The following is a 23,072-nucleotide window of genomic DNA, read 5'->3' on the forward strand; positions in this document are numbered from 1 at the left end:
CCGGTTTTTGAAACAAAGAAACGACCGGTGTCGCAAGGGCACGAACCACACACCGTTGTGTCTCGTCGTTAGCCGAACAATGGTTGGGCTACGCGCCGATTCAATGAATCGGTCCTTACGTGTTAATCGAGATTTACATCGTAACCGCGTAATAATACGTTTCGTTCTTGAATGGAGCGTAGTTGATGCCTCTCCGATTTCAATGATACCTTCGTAGAGGAACTCTCTCTCTAGCCAGGACTCATGGACTTTGAAGATATTTTTAGTGAAATATAAAACGCTTCGATTCGAAGGCGAAGATATTCTTAAATTCCATGAAATCTTTTGATATCAAAATTCACATAATAATAATAATAATAATCCTACAAAATAATTTTGTAAACCTTAAAATTCTATATCCAAATAGGCTGGAAATTCGATAGGAAGCGACGCGTCATTTGCACGAAACAAACCTTTCTATATTCACGCGAGAAGACCGCGCCAGACGATGAAGTTCGTTTCACACAGAAGTGTATGTGCGTATACCTCGACTTGGTAGTTCAGCCGCGATCACGAGCAGACACGGCCGACACGAAACATTTGTATCCGCGAATTACAAACTTTTAAATTGCTCGGATAGACGTGCAGGGTCGGACTTGTCCGTGTAATCCGTTCGACCTGTCGAAGATCGGTTAGTTGTTGGACGAGAAAAGGAGGAAAAAGTAGAAAAAAGCTTGGCTGTCTCGGAGGAACCAGTCAGTCCTAGTAGTCGGCCAATCTGTCTGTCCGTGGCCCGGAACAAATTTTTTTTCTTGCTCTTCTTCAACCCCTAACCCCATCTCTCTCCGGTGAACCGCAAACTTTTCTATATCCGGTTCGATGGAGCACTCTTTGGCTCGATATTCCTTCCTTGGCGTTCGATTGAAATCAATTATACGTACGCCGCTGTGGCCAACTCTTATACCGATCTTTCTTTCACCGCTACCACTTCCTTTCGGTTGGTAACCATGAAATATTCATTTGTTTGCTCTGCTGCAGAGAGCATCGCGCGGTGCGAGGAAACAACGCCAGATACAAATTGATATATTTACGATTTCATTGTAATACGGAAAGGAAACGTCGGAATTAGTTGGCGGAACATTTGCATTTTTAGTCTTTTAATATTTCCCAGGGTGGACGCAATTTGTGGTACAATTAGCGTGCGGAAGATTTTAGTGTTTCAAGGGAGTTGAAACGATGAAACGATTCTTCGCCATAAAAAGTTTCGTTCTATCCTCAATCAAATATAAAATATAAATCTAACCTATCTTCAAGTTATTTTTCCAAGAACCGAATTCTTCAGCAGAATCTTGCTCTGTTCGCTCATTTCGAATCGTGGAATTTTTCTTACCCAGTTTGAACCACAATCGCTCGGTTTACTGTCTATAATTTCCAGAGTAATTAAAAGGATTTCAAGCAATCACGTTGCAACAGTGTGAAACGATAGTCACTACACGATAAAGTGAAACATTAGTTTCGTTTGACTAGCGAAGAACCCGAAGCATTAAAATGTTCGCTGAAACCTTACAAAATTTCTACTAAAACCATGAAATGCCAGTACAATAATCTTCGACGCAGCAGCAGCTCTTCAGCTCTTCCTCTAAAATTCACGCAGAGGAAACTTACGTGTTTCCCGCGAGCAATAACCGTTCCCTACGTCATGAAGTTTGTCGGAGGGTGGTGGCCCTTGCTGCAGAGCAATAATTATTCGCGAAAGGAGGGGCGGAATTCGCGAATCGAGCTCATAACTCAGACAGTTTGAACGGAGCAGTCGGGCAGAAGTCGTGTCTTGGAGCCCCCCGCGGAAAGTTGCAGATCTCCGGGCTTCCGGAAGTTCCAACTCCCCGAGTGACGTGCCCCGTCTGCCACGAGTCCCGGTTCTACCTGGCGCTGCGTTGTTTGCCCAAGACGTTTACAACGTGCATTGCGGTCGATCCGTTCGTCGACAAACAGCGCCGCGATAACGACGTCGACGATATATTGCTAATAGCGGATTCCGAGTTCCCAGGCGGATCAACGACCGGAGATTAATTTTAATGCCCGTTATCCGCGGCACCGATTTATGCGCTTCCCATTTCTCTTTTTTGCTCCAACTTTCGGTATTTTCAGACACGAGGAGAATAAAAAGAATTGGTTTAAATATTAGACATGGAAGTTGGTTGCGCAACTACTGGAATACGCCAGAATTATATTTCCAGAACGTGATCCGTTAAAGATAAGGATAAGGTTTGCGAACTGCTGATCAAACAGGGATGATATGCAAAAGAATAGTTTGGCGATAGAAAGTTTATACCTCGATGAAAGTTACAATTTTTAGTAATCATTTAAGCTATAGTTAAGTCTCTTATACGAGCCTTGCACAGGCCAAAGTTGTTAATTCCACTTCCTGAGATTTTGGAAATTTTAATGAAAAACACTCGATCGATGCTTATCGATATTAAATCATGTAACTTCGTAAGTTTCTTTTACTTGTTGTTTCGTACTGCTCATAGATACCCTATTTATCGTACCGTTACTTCCCTTTCCTTCTTCTACCCTAGTTACTTTCCAATTGTCGATTGTTTAACCTTTCAAACAGTTAGGAGAGAAGTTGCAGCATCTCGAACGGAACCCATTTATCTACCCGGTATAACAATCTAGACCCGAAATCATAAAGTTCTAGGTCCCAATTCACGCACGGGGTATCCCACGCCGATAGCGAAATCCAGCGACTTAGTCCAGCTCGGGCATCGCAAAGACCTTAATCTCCGCAAAGTGAAAACTAATTTCCCGGCAGGCGATAAATCCGGCGTGACATCGGTGGAATTTTTGCGGTCGCGCCACGTTCCAACGATTACGTAACGACGAATCGATTTCGGCTCGAACGGAGGGATAATCGGGGCAGCCGTGGGGCTGGGATTAATTATTGAGAAGCAAAAGGTCGGCTGCTGGAAGGCGGTTCGCCGGTAGTCAGCAGTTCGTGAGCCATGGCACGCCACGTTGCTGGTCCGATCTGCAACGCTCGCAGTTCCCCGCTCAGGTGCAATTAAATCCAAGAGATTCCAGGTTGGATGTGCTAGTCTCGATGACGAAACCCAAATATGTGCCATGTCGCGTCGATCCAAAGCGAGGAACGGGAACACGAAACTGGAGATACGAGGTCGAGCGTGCGAGGATCGAACACGACTCTCGTGACGTTGGTCGACGAATTTCGGCTCTCGTTCGAGACGCCTACGCGACGAGACGGATAGACGTGTTCGCGCGACGACGACGCGTTCTTTGAAGTACCTTGTTATTCCTCCTTATTTGCGCATTCGTTTGTTCGCGTTTTCGAAGACTTTAGATTTATTGGAGAGCTTGTTGGAACGGAATTTACTGGAAAATTGTTAGATGACGAGACCTGCCGCATCGCATGACAAGGCTGCTGGAGATTTGAATGTGGAACTCTATTGAAAAATATAGCGGAGGCTTGTATCGATAGTTGAAAATGCCATCGTCTTTCTATCGCGAATGGTACGGGCAATTTTATCGAAAATTGCATAAAACGTTTCTATTGAGAGTTCAAAATGTTTACTGTCGTCTTCCTCGTATCGAAACATTTTTCTACCATTCGCAATAATTTTCTTCCTGTCTCCGAGAAACAAAAATTTGAAACTACTATAGGCAAGTTTATTGAAAGATATTCAGAACGTTTCTATCGAGGGAGCAAAATATTGACATCTTTCCACCGCGATTTTCTTTTCCTACTTAAACAAATTTTTCTTCTGCGACAAAGAATCGAAGGCTGCATCTCTTTCGAATCACTCTACATATTTTGTTCACAACTTTGTAACTGAGGATTTACTACGGTACGAGAACGAAGTCATCTTGAAGCATCGCGTCGTCAGACGGGAACACGGCTATTAAATCGGCCCATTGTCTGGGTGAATATGCGAGCCGATTAATTACGGCAGCGTGATGCGATGGCGGTGCAACGTTGACATTTTCTGAAAGTAATCCGAGCCAAGCGCTGCGTAATGATCGGCGTGGAGGAATTTACGACCGGACGGGATAATAACTTTGGCCTGGTTACGATAAAGGTTCACAAAACTATCAGCGATCACTTGCATCCGCCAGTATCCGTAAAAAAAAAAAAGAAAACAATGAAAAACTTTGGATAGTCGTAATTATGATGATGAATTTTTACGATAATTAGTAGATATTTTCTCACAAAAACAGTTTTGATATTTAAATTGAACGGTTGTAAAAAAAAATTCCAAACGATCGTGATTCTAATCCTGTTATTTCAACGATTGTCAATTAGTTTTTCTACCACAAAAAGAACTTTAATATTTCATTTGGACAATTTTCAACTAGAATACAGTTGTAAAACAGAGAAGCTCGTGGTTCTAATCATGAATTTTAATGATTATCAATAGATGCTCTTTAGTAAAAAGTACTTTAATGTTTAATTTGAACAGTTGCGCACTTTCAACATGGAATAACGAGATTTGCTCGCGAAGTGTCGGAATTATAGGATCGAGGATACGTTTCGCGAGGTAGACTCGTGATTAATTACGTTGAAACGATAGGAATTAGATAATTGAAATTGACTTTAGCTGCTCGCCGGTTAAAAGCAATTACAGAATACTCGAAACGCGTCGTTTAAATATTTGTTTCGGAGCGCGCCGGTGGAAGCGCTACGTGCAAGCGAAGATTCCCCTCGTCGAATTATGAAGATTACACGGAAACGACGCTCCGTTTCCGGAAACCGTGTGCCCCGCGATTGAAACGTTCACGCGAAGTCGGCGCGCCAAGTAATAATTTTCTGCATACTTTAACGGAATACCAGGTTTTAGAGGTTCGATATTAGAGGAGTCAGAATTTCTATGGGAACCGCGGAAAATGGGATACTGTGCGTGAAATTGTTCCTGTTATCAAAACCACAGAATTCGAAACTATACTAGAAACGATTGAGATCGAATTGGATTTATGAAAATTACCATCAACTGCCATTCTGCGTTTCCACTTTGCTTTCAAACACTATTTCACGAAATAGTTAGTTCGATAATCGAAAAGATACTGGAATTTCTTCAAACCGAATCTTCTTTCCAATTCAGTTCATTGCGTTTAGAAATCGTTTCCAATCGACATTTATTTCAGGGTATAGTTTAAGAAGTATTAGAATTGAAGACATTTTATAACTTTTTACAAACGTATACATTTATGAGAAATTCAAAGGTAAAATACCTAAACTACTCGTTAGAATATTTAGTTGATGAAACAAATGTTTGTCCAAGTTCTATGTCTTTGCTTGTGTTCGTAAGGATATAAATCTGCATAAACATCCGCAGTCTATTAACGAAATATAATATTTGCGCGTTTAGTTTCTCAAATTGATTTTTCATCACGCGTAAAAATGATCGTAGTTCCATGTACCTTTGCTTAACTTTGGAAAACTTTGAAAAACATTCACTATAGACGCGTTCCGTATGAAAAGCGCCGCGAGAGTTGGCAACCACACAGCGTATAAAGTATTCGGGCTGTACAATACGCGAAATCCGATCGAATCGACGGAGGTGAGACACGTCCGACGGTATTTTATACGGCAAGACGATAACGTTCAGGTGGAAAAATATTTTAGCGAATCTAGCCAGCAGATCCACGCCATTTCGATCTCTACCTTGAATATTAATTCGATGGTCGATTTATTCGAAGATCGATATCGAGCTGAGCGAAATCGCTTTTCGAAATCTAAGCGTTTTAGTTTCTAGCCGCGATCGATTCTTTACGAATTTCCTTTTTTCTTATGAAATCGTACAATTCGATGTCAAATCACGTCGTTGATTCTTAAATGAAGATTTTACGGACAATATCACAAATTTCTGAAAGTAGTCAATTTCAACGTCAGATTTAGATTGGTTTAAAATGATCAAACCAGTTTAATCAGTTAAAGTGGTGATCCCGTAGTAGCTTGAATCTCAAGAATCTCCTCTTCTCTCACGGTAATGGAAAGCTGGTACACGTTTCTCTACGTTTTGCTTAATGTATTCCGATTCTTTCGCCTGTTATTTAACCTATTTACTCGGTAGCCGCGTTCCTTTAGCAGCTTACACTTTGTCAATCTTTTTTTTTTTTTTTATTCGCCGCGTTCGCATTCAGCCTCGTTCCGCATTGCTTCCATTCGCATCTTGAAACGACGAAGAGAGCACAATTAGGTATTCTATTTCTGTGAACCACCTCACACCAGGAAATTAGGTTGCGCGTCTGAAAAGCAACGCCTCGTGTCGCATCTTTTCTCTCCTCCTCGTTCTCCCGCTCTCGAGCTTTTTGTCTCGCGATACAAGAATCTTTTCTCTACACACACGACCTACTCTCTCTCTCTATCTTTCTCTCTTTCTCTCTCTCTCTCTCTCTTTGCATGCATCTTAATTACTCGAAGCTTCCACAGCGTCGAAACAAGCTCAGCACTGTTTCTCAAACGCGACGAATCGCGCTTGCTCTACAATAACCCGATCCTTTCTCTCTCGTGGAAACTTTCGAATTCCCAACCAGAGCCGCCGTGCAACGCAATAAATCACTTTTACCCCGCGACAAAATACCAAAGCAGCAATCCCCTGTAACAGCAAGCGCGAATTTCGCTTGGAATATCAATATGCGGCTCGCACTTCGCCGCCACCTTTTCGCGCTCCCCGCTTTACACACAGAATTTTTACCCATTGTCTCTCGCGCGTGTAGAAATAATTCCGCGGAAGGAATAATAAAAAAAAAAAAAAAGAAAAAAAGGAGAGCGGTGTAAAGAAAAAATAGGAACCGGGTGTGTGCCAGATTTTTTTATTAAAACTCGGCGCACGCTTCGAACCGCTTCAATTGTACCTACTGGCGCGTGTTCGTCTGCTGCTGTTCGTGCAATTATCGCGCAGCTGAAACATTTTAAAAGGGGAAATTGTTAAATTACACGAAGGGGAGGTGTTCGACGTTTAACCCAGTTTTCTACAACGGGCCGAGAGACCTGGTTTTTCTTTCTCTAGGTAATACGCGTGTGTATGTATGTGAAGAGTGTGAAAGAACAATACAATAGGTGATACTTTCTAGTCTTTACCAGAAAACACTTTCAAAATTCAGTTGCTAAATTGTTGCTAATGTACTTTGTTAATTAATTCCATGCTACCAAAATTGTGTTTTTATTTTTTAATCTGCGCTTTTTCCTCTTAATATTTGCACAGTAATTATTACTCATCGTAACATTGCAATATCGCGGACATTGAAACATTGCTTGTCTTAATAATCATATCTCTGGCTCCTATCTTGCAACTTTGCACCTGACAGATTTTTTCCATTTTCAATTATATCAAATTTATTTATGTCAAAATTCTGTTCCGTTGAAATGGTCATCACATCTAAGAAAATCTGGTCTTTGAGTTTTCCCAAGCACTGAAGCCTTCGATAACGTATAGACTGGGTCGAAGGCAAACCATAAACTGTAGACAGGCGACGATGGCTTCAGGGTTTTTCAGTCATAGGGTAACACTGCTAGCGCGCGGATCTGGATCAGCTCAATTATATTCCGATTTGTATTTACACTTCAGTATTTCAAAAATATATTTTCTACCTTACAATTTATCCACGCGTTCCTTTGTATTCACATACATCTAGTAACCTCAACATGTTCAATCACAAAATGGCATTAAAGTCAAACAGACGACAAAAATGTACTCGTCAAGTTTGTTCTTTGAAGATATTATCGACTATATGTGTACGGCTATATGTGTAACGAAACACAGTCCCGCGATAGTAGAATGATGGCAAAGGTTCGAAAAATGGACAGAGGTGAAAGGGTACGCGTGTAATTCGAACGGAACCGCGCGAAACGCTGGGCGAAAATTGTCGGCATTCGCGTAATATCCTGGCAAATTATAGCCCGCGTCGGAATGGCCGCGTCGTTCCAGCGGCTTCGCGCAGCCGCGCCAGTATGCATACAATCTTAAATGCTTTAAGATGGAAATTAAGCGAAGATTGCGCGCATTGTGTAAAGCCACGTCGAGAGCTCTTGAATACATAATAGAACAGTGTCAACACCTGTTTCTGATTACTTTTGCGAACGGTTCTCTCTTCCCTCCTCACCGCTATCGCCAAATTTCTTTCCCTCTGCGTCGCTTACAAATCAAACTTTATCGTTTATCTGAAACTAAAATTGGAAACGGTCTCTTTCTTACTTTTCCAAGAGTATGGTAGAGTTCTAATTATATCTACTGAAGAGGAACAACAAATTGACAGTGAAAAGGTATACCTTGATCATTGAGCGACATTTTTGTCAGAGACGAGTTAATTAAACCCGAGTGTTCCTAATTGGAAACAATCGTGTGCTTCATACAGTCGCGCTGAAAATAGTTTTGTTGGTTTATAGGTACATGTACATGAAATTATCTAATTAACTACCTGAATTAAAATTTAATTTACAAAGAGACGCGCCTGACATTTTGTCTCTTGTCAACGAAACAATTACGATATCTCAACAGCTTTGATTCCCTTTTTATATTTTGCAAATAATCTTCAATCTTTAATATTTGCTTATATAAAATAATTCCAGACAATGTCATACTCATAATGATTCCATAGTTGGTGAAGTTCCTCTAATCTACAGAATTCGCTTCGTGTCGACGGAATATGTGTCCGCCTATAACGAAACGACATCTCATTTGAAGAACCTCAGCGTCTCCTCTCATCGACAGCTAATTAGCTAATTACCCGATGACGTTTTCCCCAATCGTCGTATCATCGTGTCAATTATCTCCGATATTATTCTTCTTGGGAAGACTTGGAAAACTGACAACGTCGTCAGACGTACCAAAACCATCCACGTTCGACTGCTTCGTCGAAAATACTCAAACTAATCGAACCATTTTCGATCACGCAATATCGATTGAATTTTTTATCGGACGAGAGATCGGAATTTGTGAGAAAAACCATCTTTTCGTTTGTCACGAGATCTCTGGTAAGATACTGAAATTCCAGAGACGATTTATCTCCAAGGTAATGGAGCACACCCTTTATTATTTCACGCGACAGGCGTAACTCGATTTCGCGAGAAGCTGAGGCCTGCGAGAAGAAACCGATCGACTAATTCATTCAAATTGTTCCATCACGTGCAGCCTATTTTTCTTCGAACCCGTAGAAACGGGAACGTACCGTTTCCATTGTTTCGGTTCTTCCGCGGTTTCGCGAACGCTTCTCCTTCCGAAGATGTTTCGTCCGATAAATGTTCGAAGCAAAGGCTTAAAATACTATGGAAGAACGACCATGAAAGAACGACGTGGGCGTAATGACCGCGTATTTATTGGAAATTATGCTGCGTTCGATGAAGAGATGCGTCAGACGTGCGCACGGATAACTTTGTCCGTGATCATACGATTGGAGTAATTGTCAATCGTGGACACGGAAGTTAGTAGACAGTGGTAATTGTAGCTAACTGGTTAATCGATAGTTGTACATGCGAGTTTTGATCGAATGGAGGCAGAAAAGCTAGTTTGAAAAAGTTAGCGTAATTTGCTACCTCTTCTGCGAAATTCGCCGGAAGTTAAACAAACCAGCTATACTTCGTGGAAATTTCTCAATTTTATGATCCTAGTTCGCGAATAGTGCTCAAGTTCTGAAATGAAAAATAACTTCCATTTGTCGTAAGGAGACGCCATAAACTATTATATATTTTCAGACAGATTAATCCTTTGAGGATCGAATTTTTTTAACCTGTACAGTAAGTATAGCAAAGCAAATTGTACCTTTACCAATTATTGATGGTAGAAACTCGTCTCTTCGCGTGGATTGTTAAAAAAAGATATAACGCGCTACAATTCCAAACCAGTTTCACTAAGTACAAGTACATTTATCATTCGCTTAATCAACAATATATTAAACATAGAAAGATTAAAAAGTAGTATTCGTAAGATTATCGGTTTTTCCTACTCGTCAATTTATACAATCGATCAACGTATCTTGTGAGTGGCTCGTATTAGTACAGGATATTGTGCCAATCTTATCGGTAGAACGAGTTACGACAAACCAAAGGTACTTTATTCATTTCTCTCTTTTCCTCCACGATAAACAGAAACAGACCGCGGCCCCGCTTTTTCGAATTCTGCCAATCTTCCACCGACTTCAATTAAACCACGAGCTCCGAAGCAGAAAAAATTCTTCAGCGGGAGCAAAACCTGCGCGAGGTTTTTCTCGTGAAATCACCTTCGCTCTCGGAGGAATGCTACCGTGCAGTCTCCGGTTGCCAACGTTTCCCTCGGTTGCTGTTCGTGGAATCGTTCGGCGCGCAATTGCCGCGAGACCAGAGCATCGCGATTAGCCGGGATGGAGCGCGCGCGGACGAGCCGACAGCAGGAATCTCGATCGACCAGGGCGAAATTACCAGCGGCTAAAGAGGCCTTGGCCGTGTACGAAAGTGTTAACTGGCCCGGGTAGTCCTTCATCGTGGCGATTTTTACACACTCCGAGGCGTGTGCGTGTCGAAAGCGGGGAACAGAGCGAGAAAATCGAAGAGCAAGAAGGAAGGAACGCGACGGAGCCGCGCTCTCGCGCCGAGAGAACGCTTCTAGCGCGGCAAATTATTAACAATCAGGCAGGTGTTTGCGCGGTTCTCGCAAGATTTGCTAACGAGCCGGCATTTTCGAGGTGCCGACTCGAGGCATATAATTATATGCTCGCCTCCCTGCTCGTATGCACGCCTCGATACAGTCGGTTATCTATAGGGTGTTCCAATTACGTAAATCGATCGTTGGTTAGACCGGAGGCGAACAGTCGTAGCCAGAGTATACGTGTTAGCCACGGAGCGGCGTCGGAGGTGCGAGCGTATTCGCAACCGGTAGGCAGAGGCAAGCGAACGTTTATCGCCGGACGTCGGGCTAACGTTACGGCCGTGGAATATTTTGTTTGAACGTTTCGGTGAATTAATTCGAGATTATTCGTATTCTTCGCGCCACGAAGATCTGGCTTCCTGTTGGGTCTACCGATGAGAGCTCTGCCGATGAGAGCTCTGCCGATGCTATGGGTTCCTGGGAACGATCTTATCGAGGATTGGTTACGTGATGAAATGGACTTCCTTGGCGGTTGACGAGTAATTTCGTCGCTTGTGTTTTGTTTTTTTTTTTTTTTATTATTATTGTATTATTAAGTGGCGTATACGACATTCGATAGCGGGCATTGTAAAATAAAATACAGTGGATATTTCCCAATCAATAGCACAGTGTGCAAAAAGAAATCGTTAATCTGCAAACGGAGCCAGGAAACGTTTCAAGGATCCTTTAGGACGCAATTGAAACGCCGCTCCATTAGCTTCTAAAACAATCTCTTGTACCTGGAACCGACGATACTTTGCGTCCGCAGAACCAGCAAAGTAACACTCGTAGATGGTTCCCTTGCAAATCGTTTCTGTTCACGTCATTACCACGAGGATCCTACGCCGCTGGCGGTGTCAGGAATTTTCTACTGCCTCGAAAACGGTGCTATTCGACAAGCGTGTACGAGTTCCTGGATTGTGGCTAGCGGTGATCGTGGTTCGGTCGCGGAAAACTCGAGCGAAATGGGACGTAGGCATCGTTTAACTTAGCCACCCTGTAGATGAGGCGGCTGAATGGCCGCGGCGTGAAACCGGTGGGTATGATTACCCACTTTAGTTAACGATCTTCGCAGCCCCGTGGCTGTTCCGTAAGGTCAGAAAGAAAACCGCAAGAAAGAAGCGAGAAGAGCCGAGCGAAACTCCGGACCTTCGAGAGCAGCTCTCTCGCATCCGGCTAGGCAAGCACAGCTCGTGAATTCCAAGACGCACGAGACGTATCGTGATGATACGAGCGTGATTTTGATCTGCCACGACAAATGGATGCTGCACCATCGATGGCTAATCGAAAATGAGGAAATTTTGTTGAATACTGCGACGATGGAAGGTTAAAGTCGGTCACTGGACAAAGATCGTTTCTTCTTTGTTGCGATTGAAAAATGCAAGATTTTTGTTTAGGGGAATTTCTTTTAGTTGAACAAATGTTTAGTTGGTAGTCGATTCAACTAACTCGTATCTGAAGTCGTCTGTTGTCTGAATCGAGGCGATTGAATCTGTTTGTACAGCATCGTCTGCACGAAAAATTATAGACAGAGGAGAGGAATCAGTGAATTCTTATTATATAAACAGCTTTTTTACGATAAGTTTGTATAAACGGAGTTCCACTGTGCTTAAATATTGGCGAAGTTGTGATTAAAAATTGAAGGTCAGATTTGAACATTTAAGTCGATGTCCTGCATGATTAAAAAGCAGATAATATTTAGATTCCGAAGAAGGAAAAAACTGTGTAGGAGATCGTAGGAAAATATCCTTTATCGAAATTAGTCTACTAATTTTGAACGAGCCTGTATAACGCACAAGAATATTCATACCGTATAATGTATCATCAAACACGAAGCGAAGATGCGAAAGAAGGATTCAGACGTGTCCCGTGTCCTTTCCAAGAATCCCACAGTGGCTCGAACAAGCCAAAGGATAATGAAGTGCATACATCGGAAGCGTGCACGGGGTGCTTTCGTATCTCGAAAAAGTAAGCGGCAACACACAACGATAATGTTTAATTATACGCTCTCTTTATACATTATACCGCATAATCCTCTGATATACTCTTTGACTCCGCAAGCTACCGCGAGATCCTTTCTCGGTCTCAGGGAACGCTTTGACTCGGCGCCAGTCTAATTCCGACTGCTCACTTTTTGATCTCTCTGTGATTTCTCTATAATTACATTATCGTGATACTGTGTTGCAACTGGCACACACATGTTACCTCGAAAATTCTAAATAAAAAATTTAAAAAATAAAATAAAATTCTCTCGCTACTAATCAGCCAAGTTTACGCGAAACACGTTCGCTCAGAAGCTTTTGGAGCGCAAAGTGTGTTCGACTTTCGGGGCGCGGCGACACGGTAAATATCTTCAAGTTTCGCCATTTTTTCACCTGCTTCAGGGAGCAAAAATTACCGGCTGAAAATTGACGTGAAAACGCTTTACCCGTGCTCCATCGACGAGGTAAGAAGTCGAGAGGATCGCGCCATTCGACTTTCCTGCTCTCCATCACTCTCTATCTTCCTCTATCACGTTCTCCCTGTTTTCCATCGTCGGAAAGGCTTCAATTAAGAGAAGCGAAAAGAGACCTGTTCGATCAAACCGCGGGAATAGCACGGGAAAACGCGAGTTCGAAAATAGAAAAGTTTAATGCGACGACCGGAGCGAACATGGAATTTCAAGCAGACCAACGAACATTTGTGTTGTCGTAAATAAGTCGACAAAGTTTCGAGGAATATTTTGCCTTGCTTTTTGGCTGAAAATTTAATTTCTTTCGGGAAAACCGAAGACGTAGGAAATCGGTATCATGTTTTTAGAATGCTAATCTTGTTTTTTCAAGAAATGCTTTGCAAAGTAATTTAAGAGCAGTAGATTCCAAATGTTTGAGAGCGACGTTGTTAGAAGAAAGATTATTTACGAGGGAGGAAGCAGGAAAATAGGCGATATTGGGATAACGAGTGGCGGTCCCTTTGGAAAAGAGTCGTAGCAAAAAGTTGAGAAGTCGCGTAAGATTCCATCCAAAAGTAGCAACTTTTTTATTACGGCCACCCGCTCCCGAAGGACGCAAGTTTCGACGATAAAGAAAAACTCGCTGGTCTGGCGATCGACACGCGTGGAAAATTCGAGGGTTACTTTCGATGAAAGAGTGTTATTATCGGACGTCATATCCGAGGGACGAAATATCTCGAGAACTGTCGAGAGAAATAACTATAAAGAGAATTTTCTCAGATTCTTTATTTAGAATAGTCATTTATAACAACGATACACACTGATTCGAATACAGCGTTTAAAGTATAAAATAAATACCGAAAATGATACTTTAAATTCCGACTTGCTGTTTAAAAAATTTTAGTAAGAATTTCAAGTCAATCGTTCGTATTAATGGTGGAAGATACCATAACTAGCTGCGAACGAGACATATCTTTTTTCCAGAAAATTTTCTCCAGACAAACGATCGATTCATTCTTCCTCGTGATTAATACGTTGAAGATTGAAGAGTATAACGAAATATTTTCTCCATTTGTTTCTTATACATCCCTCCACATGTTATCGTTTTTGCCCTACTTCTACAAACCCTCAACCTACACGAACAAAAAATTTGCCATCAGAATTCCTATTAAGCTCTTTCACCTAAGATTTCACGAACTAATTCTCGGAAATTAATTCGTCTGGCAAAAGCTTCATCGAAAATCGTCTGTTTCCTCTCGGCGTGATGTATTCCTTTCCGATGATGTATCGCTCGTGGGGTGTAGCAGGAGTGCAAGTTGACGCGAGTACGCGACACCACGCTCGATCTCCGTCGTATTTCAGAGCAACGCGACAGCGAATATGCAAAACGCGTGCATGTTCGTAAGCGTGAAATTACACGGCGTATGCACGTTAGTAAAGCCGAGTGAGCGTAGTACAACTGCGCGCGAGGTGAAGGGGAAGGCCGAGGTTCGCGATCAGCCAGCTCGGCCACGAGCCGAAAACCCTTATTTTGGAATTTCGTAGCTGCCAGCAACGGCTCAATTAGCGTAATAAAGTGGCTAAATGTATTGCTGGAATCGCCTACTCCAACTAACTCCTGCAGACGTGTACGAGTATGTACATGTGTAGAGCGATCGACCCAGCCCTTCGGATATTGTCAGGCAATCGATATTCTTAGCACGAAGTGGTTTATGCGGATGATTTGAAGAAACCGGAAGACTGATGTATCTGTGAGAAATGACGGATAGAAGTAAGGGTGAATAGAAGGAAAGCAGGGGTGAATATGATTTCTCTAAGACTCTTTTGATGATTGGATTCTGGATATATTCGCTTGCTTTCGCTTGCTGCTGATTCTTATTTTCTCCATCTTCCGTTATTATTTCCAGTTAACCTGCAGATCTTCGTATACTCTACGAGGAGACCATTTTTAATAAGAGAAAATGCTAGACAATTTTTGTGGCAAAGTGGTATATTTTATGTTAAGACGAGTTAAAAATACCTTGCCGTTGCTTCTGTGGTTAGAAAGTAAATACACTATTGTATGACGTTACAAACTTCTGCGAGTAAATACATTTTGTAATTGGATAAAAGAGAATGAGAACTTGTTTGTTATTTTGCACTCCTTCTGCACGAAACTGAAAAAACTAGATAAAACTTGTATAGTGCATCGGTATTTTTGTTACAATTCGATCGATATATTTTTCACTGGATTTCCATATAGCCGAATCTGACTGACGATTCCCATACTAAAACGTCACGTTCCATTAACATTTCACGGTTGGTTTGCTCAAAAAGCAGTGGAAACCAAGAAGCTGGTTGGCCAAGTCCGTTCGCGCAGGATATCTTCCGGGTCTCTTTCAGGTGGCTCCGATACGACGACTTTGAATGATAAATGTTTGGCGCGGCTTGCGTACCGTGACCTGATGCACGCCGTGTATACGCGTGTACATTTATTAAATGAGATTTATGCGGTTAAAGTATGGAATCGGTAAGCGGATCGCGAATGCCGTTGCCGCGATGCAGTGGGCTGGGCTTTCAATGGGGGCTTTCGAAGAAAAGCCCCAGCCCTGATATCTCGCGCTCTGCCCTTTTAATACTTTATGGTGCTGCGACGTGGCGCGAGCATTTACATCGAATACCTCGATGGCTGTGTGTTCTCCGGGAAAAACCTGGACGCCTAGGATTTTTTCACGAATCCTGGCGAGGTCGTTGAATCGGACACCGTCGATTCATCGTGGCGACGTTTTCGTTTTTCCACGAAAAAACGATCCCTCGTCGCGCGTTAATCACGATCCGTGTCGTTGACGAGGAAAAAAGTGGAAAAGAAAATGAAAATAGATCGGAAGTAAAAGTAAACGCGTTACGTGTCAATTAAACGTTATTCTCTCACCGAGACACGGTTTTTGCCCTTTTGCTCGCGTGTTACACACCCGATAATTAATCCTGTCGATCGAACAACGTTTCGTATAATTTTATCATTACATTCGACTTGATGCGTACACTGGCATGAGACGGATTCGACGCTAATAATTAAAATCTCTCGGATCAGCGAACCGAGGGCGGTGGACCGAGCTTCCAGCATGGAACCTCCCGTGTTATCCACGCGATTCGACAACACCTTCCTGCTGAAATTCTGTTACCGATCGCCAACGCTTTTTCCACATCGACGAAATAGACCGAACGATCGCGGAATAGACTGAGTGAGATTAACGGCGGCCAACCGAATGGAATTCCTCGCGTTAACGTTCGATTTCTCTCCTTCTTTTTTCTTTCTCTATTTGAGAAATAATACAATTTTCTCTTTTAAGCTATATACGTCGAGGTTTAAATAAAAATTATAAAATAGTTTGAGAGAAGAATTATGCATATTGATGGAAATATAAAACTGTTGGCGGAATTAGAGGGACTGTTATAAATGTAAGACATTGCACAGGCGTTGAAAGTATCTTGGGATCTACGTGGTTTACGAATCGAATACTACGTATAAAGCAATTTCCTCTTTTTTCAAATAACAAAGAAAAATAAACGCTGGAGAGAAATTCGTCGAAGCATCGCGCAATTGCCTGAAATCCGTCCCGATAACGGCATTATCTACGGCTCGTTTAATTAAACGATCGGATAGGGTCGGGGAACGGAAAAGCTCGCACGATTTCCCGGAAATTAAAATAAACACGAGGGTTCGGTGTCTCGCGTTCGTCCACAGGAAAGCGTTTGAAAAATCAATTTTCGATCCACCTGCCTATAGATCTCTCGATCCCAATAGCAGAAAAAGGGAGAAAAAGTGAAAAAAGCACAGAAGAAACAAACTAAAAGTGAAAAATTGGCTTTTGACGCTAAAACTACGAATACGTAAAATGAAAACCTTGCATCAAAGAAATCGAAACGAGAGATATACAGGAAAATACATAGTGCATTAATAAATCTCTATAATGCCTGAGATCTATACAAATTTCTATGAACATTTACAAAATGTGGAAGGAGAAATGATATTTTACGAAAGATCAAATATTATCTTAAAATCTATACAGTCTGTCTAGAAAATTAGAAAAATCACGGATCTCCACAAAATTACATTTTATCTGCTCCGACATTTCCAATATTAAAATAAAAACTCTGAAGACTTTCGATTTCTTCCAAACTTTTGAGTCTCATTGATGAATTATAAAAACGATGATATCACCAAAAATTCAAAGACTTCCGGTGTTATGAAAAAATGACAAGCCACCGGGCGCGAAGAAGACGAATCGCGAAAACTTTGCATGCGATGCATCGATACGAAACATTCACGAAGGAAATAACTCGAGGTGTATGGCGACGCTAAAAGTTTCGTGTCTGGCATATTAATGCGTTAGAAATATGCCGGTTGCACGAGCCACTCGCCGAATTGTTGCGGTGTATCCTCGACGACAAACAGGGAGAGGAAGGGGACATGACAAATATTGAAGAATCGCGATCGACGTGGAAGACTTTGATCATTCAAGGTTGCTGATCTTTTGCACTAACGTCGTCGTTTCACGTGTCTAACTTTTATCTCACACGCACGTATCACTAGCACACACACGTGAAGTTTGTATTTCGTATTTAATCGTGTGTTCTGCGATTTTTTAAAAAAACGTTGAAATTTTTGTTTTCGCTTTTTAACGAAAAGGTAAATAATTTGTTTGAGAACCGGGAACATGAATTTATTTCTTCAAAGTTAATAGGAAAAAATAAATTAAAGGTGAGACAATATCGATGGTTTATGAGATAAGGTCAAAGAGATAGTCCGTTTTTAATCGACGCGTAATTGAATTATAATATCACAAAGCGAGGGATTAAAAGTATAGCAACGGCTTGTGTTATCGATGTTATATTTAATTCAGCCCGTTTATACACTAACATCTAATTATTCGTAAAATTACAGTCATCTAAAATTTCATTAACAAATAATCATCATCGATTAAATATAGATAATACATTACTCTCAACTATGAGATTAACTAATCACATGTCCATAATCAGTATACATCAAAAATCGAAGCGAAATTTATAAGTAAATTCGATAACCGATGAAATCTAAAATCATGGCATGAAGTGGCGGAAATTTGACATTATCAAACCCTTGTTAAAGCGAACATTCGTTTACGTTGCCACTGATTATCGATAGAAAATCGTCGATCGCAACGCTACGTATCATTAGTGTGATTATCGTATTATTGTCTTTACATTGCCATAACATGATCATACTATTATTCAAACTTTTTAAAAAATACGTAACATCTGCGTTAACTTCAAACACTCTGCCACATACGAACTCCTCAAATATCAAGCTGATACCATTTTTTATAAACTTTCCAATTCACGAACACACATCATTTGTTTCAAAATAATACAAACTAATGCATTTTCCAACTTTCATAAACTCGTCCCCGAGGATATTAATTCTACGAGGAAAAACTAGAAAAATAAGCAAGGGAAAAAATGAAGAGTAATCGCGATGCAGCGATTTTCCAGTCGATCGGACCCTCCTTTGTATTGACTTTCTCCGATCTGGATGCGCCGGAATAAAACGATTCCGCGCCGGCCATTATTACAGGCTTTTGGGTCCAATAACTCTTCGACTCTCACTTGTTGCTGTGGCGGCGGCGTCGCAATGCCCTTCGCCACAACGATTCCCCTCTCTTCCTCGTCTTTTTTTCTCTCTTCTCCCTTTTCGTCCCCCTCTCGTCACGATTTTTCATCGTCGAACGAGCAACGAAAGAGCGAAACGAGAATCGATTGGATTCTCGCCTCGTAACGCGAGAAACCGGAAGTTGGACAGGACCCGTAGAGAAATTCGCGGCGGCCCTTTAATTGCGCCGTCCTTCACCGCTCGGAAATGAAAGTTTACGAGTGAGGTTCCGGAGAGTTATACGAAGCTGCTGGCTCGCGACGTAATAACCACGCTGTAATCCCCGCGATCCTGTTTTTCCGACTGCTTCCTGTTCTGCCTTCATAGTCGGAGACGCGGCAAAGTTTCGACTAGGCACGCCAGGATTAACGTTGAACGCTTGAAAAATGGGCGAGGTGTTTGGATGGCGCGTGAAGAGTAGCTGTAATTATTTTCTCGAGCGTGTCTTTCTAACGTATGTTACCATATAGTTTGTTGCTATGTCGATTCGCAGTTGTCCAAATTTTACAATATCGCACGTATGCCAAGAGTATACGAGAGGCGTTTTTACTAACTGCTTGATCTGACACAGAAAACTTGTTGCCACCATCGTTGAATTTTGAAGTTGCTTATCATGTTTTCTGCGATCATTGTACATGCGCGCTCATAAGTTGCGATTAAAAAGATTATCTCTTAGGATTTACCTTGGAATTTCTGATTATTTGTACGATCTTCTTTTGATAAATGACTCATAAAAATAGGTACGTGTCATTCGTTTTTCGATGTATTGGATACCTGGACTTCGTAAAAACGTTATCAATATAAAAACGATTAGAATAATCTATTGGTCTCGATTCTAGCCACGAAACTTGTTCTCTACAATAAACTGGCGAAAATATAGAAATAGTTTTCCTGGAGATAGTGAATCATTTATTCGAATCGTTTCTCTCCAATCAAAATAGAACGAACATTTTACGACGGGCAGTTCGATAGATCGCGATATTTATCTGGCATCGTGGAAGCGGCCGCGATTCCTAGTGAAATATTTAACAAAGAGGAGGGTGGTATCGTGGAGGAATTAATTTTTCAAAAGAGTCGATTAGGTAGCCGCTTCATCTCGGTAAATGCCATAAAAATTCCAGGACAGCCGGCCGGCCGGCCAGCTCGATAGCCAACGTTCTCGATATCGCGATCCCGGTCATCCATACAAATCGGATTTTACCAAATTGGAGTACAATTTTCACGAACGTGGCCTCGAGTTTTCGTGCGCGAAAACGCTTCGCGTGAAGAGTAACATAGACTACAGGCGGGGTAGAAAGGTGGAAAAAAGAAATGGAAGATGGGAAAAGACGCTTCTAAGCGAACTACGCCGGATGATGAAGCGAATCAAGTAACGGTGGTGGCTTACGTGCGATGCAGCCTTAAAGCATCGGGCCAGCAAGCGAGTTTCCTGGAAACGCGTTAGCAACGAAACGTCTGTGCTTCGAATTTTCAAGCGCCGCCGAATTACACCTCCGTCACGGAATCAATGGTAGCTGAGAAAATACGTAAGCGATGACAACGAGGAGGAACAGGACGATGTTGTTCAGCGCGTTCACAAGCTCGCCCGTGGGAATTCTAATTTATTCCCTAGAGGGCCGGAGAAACGTTCAGCAAAAGGGTAACTAAATAGCAGGTTCTCGCTAGCTACATCGCAATTGCTCGAGATTAGGAACGGTCGATTCGCGAAATGTGGATCCTTTGCATTTCAACGAATCGTACGTCAACATCCTAGACGTTATATAATGAAAAGTTACTATAGACCAACTAAGCGAAGTTTGCAGTTAAGTACTAAGGAGATAGAGTTGATCGAAAGATAGAATTTGCGAAATGCGAATCGTTTGCATTTCAATAAATCATAGATCAACATCGTTGATGTTATCTAATGGAAAGTTAATATATTGTAAGAAGTTTAGAATAAAATATTAATTTCTGGACTTGATCGAAATATAGAAGTTGATAGAATAGTTACAATTTATTTAATTAATTGTAATTTATTTAAATATATGGAATCTTTATCAATTAACAGAATTAAATAATTATGTGGCTTATTATTAAATAATTACAAAGCTGGGAATAGAATATTAAAATGTTATATAAACACTTTTATCAGATCGTTAATACGAACATTGCTTGGTTGACACGAAACTGAAAAATGTACGGAACACATTAATAAAAAATTGAAAATCATAGCAGCTAACTGCTAATTTTCTTTGTCCCGCTTATTGTCGCGTGTCAAGATTCAATGTAGAACATTTCCACCATACTGCAACAAGTATTGGTACAAATATTTTATCAAGACACCAATGTCAATGGAATAGTAGGTCCACTTGTGGAGATATTTGTTGGTTTGGTGTTATAGCTCGCTGATTATATGATTAGTATAGGGACAGTTGATTCGGAAGTGGTTGGTCCAGTGCTGGTTGATTCAGTGCTGGTTGATCCAGTGCTGGTTGGTTCAGTGCTGGTTGGTTCAGTGCTGGTTGGTTCAGTGCTGGTTGGTTCAGTGCTGGTTGATCCAGTGCTGGTTGATCCAGTGCTGGTTGGTTCAGTGCTGGTTGGTTCAGCGCTGGTTGGTTCAGCGCTGGTTGAACCAGTGCTGGTTGGTTCAGTGCTGGTTGGTTCAGTGCTGGTTGGTTCAGTGCTGGTTGGTTCAGTGCTGGTTGGTTCAGTGCTGGTTGAACCAGTGCTGGTTGGTTCAGTGCTGGTTGGTTCAGTGCTGGTTGAACCAGTGCTGGTTGGTTCAGTGCTGGTTGAACCAGTGCTGGTTGGTTCAGTGCTGGTTGAACCAGTGCTGGTTGGTTCAGTGCTGGTTGAACCAGTGCTGGTTGATTCAGTGCTGGTTGATTCAGTGCTGGTTGGTTCAGTGCTGGTTGGTTCAGTGCTGGTTGGTTCAGTGCTGGTTGGTTCAGTGCTGGTTGGTTCAGTGCTGGTTGGTTCAGTGCTGGTTGAACCAGTGCTGGTTGGTTCAGTACTGGTTGGTCCAGTGGTGGTTGGTTCAGTGGTGGTTGGTCCTGTGGTAGCTGGTTCAGTGCTGGTTGGTCCAGTAGTAGTTGGTTCAGTGGTGGTTGATCCAGTGCTGGTTGGTTCAGTACTGGTTGGTCCAGTGGTAGTTGGTTCAGTGGTGGTTGGTCCTGTGGTAGCTGGTTCAGTGCTGGTTGGTTCAGTGATGGGGATAGTCGTTAACGGAGTAGTACTAGTTGTTGTAGAAGTGTCTCGAGAAGGAAAACCGTAAGCGGTAACCTCCATCAGAAGAGGCCAACCTGGTTTTCCAATGCCCAACAGGACGATCGACTGTTCTCCAATATAACCTTTTATAGGAACGAGGTTTATTACCCTCGCATTCAGGTTGATTACACTGATGTATGAGATTACATAGCCGGGTGGTGCAGTTACCTCAATTGTGACTGTGTGACTGACACCTGGCATAGGTGGCTGAAAGTAAAAAATACATATATTACAATTTCCAGTAATTAATATTTCATATTAAAAGTACCACTCTGACTAATATCAGTTTCGGTTTTTAAAAATCTTGTTTTGATTCGAGCTACCGCAGCTCAAATACAATTGAATGATATTAATTCGACGTGGATTAAATATAAATCTATTACTGTCATTGCTTACCTTCAAGATGGGTCGAGATTCAACAAGAACATCACCAGGCATACGTATGCCAAGAATCAAGTTGTTACCCCATGCGGAGGCAATCAGCGATAAACAGGCGAAGAGAAAAACGAAGGTACGCATCTTGACGATCTTCGGTATTGATCAGTTCGATCGACTTCTTAAATCTGCCGTAAAACTGGCAACGACGTCATATATAGTTCCCCTTATCAACAGTCGGTGACTGTTCCTCGAAGATCGAAGACAATCCGTGTTAAGTAAAGATATATCGCTGAATCGTGATAACAATTTACGTAACGATATTTGCTTATCATTGTTTCATCGGACAATTTTCTAAAGTGACTGATACCTCTAACGATCTTCTTCTTTCTTTTCGTTGCATTTCGTGCTACTGTCTTTGTATATTTTTTTGTACAATAAAAGATAGCGATGCCGATATTTTTCCATTTGGAAGAAAAGAAAAAAAAAAGATAAAAGTAGGAAATGGAAAAAGGCAAAGGTAGATTCTTTCGTTCAAAGGTTTCCTTTACTTAAAATATTAATCCCGAGTTTACCTATACTTATATATTTATCTTTTGACATGTTCGGTTGAAATTCGGCCTTGTTTAATCACAAACAAAGATATAATTTACAAGAGAAAAAGTGGAAAATTTATTTTTGGATTAACGCAGAAGTCACAACTAAGCTTGTGGAACAAGATGTGGGATTTTTATCTCCGGATGCAAACACGGAG

The 23,072-nt window shown here is 41.6% G+C and overlaps 1 protein-coding gene across 1 annotated transcript; it reads right to left on the reverse strand.

Annotated features, from left to right (window-relative positions):
* Positions 1 to 20,671: 20,671 nt before the first annotated feature.
* Positions 20,672 to 22,535, reverse strand: LOC139986313 (uncharacterized). The gene is made up of 2 exons (XM_072001532.1): positions 22,340 to 22,535; positions 20,672 to 22,150 (listed from the first exon to the last, which is right to left on the reverse strand). Exons 1-2 carry the CDS (start codon positions 22,460 to 22,462, stop codon positions 21,086 to 21,088), a joined length of 1,188 nt encoding a protein of 395 aa, XP_071857633.1. The 5' UTR covers positions 22,463 to 22,535; the 3' UTR covers positions 20,672 to 21,085.
* Between the last annotated feature and the right edge of the window lie 537 nt (positions 22,536 to 23,072).

This window comes from Bombus fervidus, chromosome 4 (genome assembly GCF_041682495.2).
Source record: "Bombus fervidus isolate BK054 chromosome 4, iyBomFerv1, whole genome shotgun sequence".
Classification (NCBI taxonomy): domain Eukaryota; kingdom Metazoa; phylum Arthropoda; class Insecta; order Hymenoptera; family Apidae; genus Bombus; species Bombus fervidus.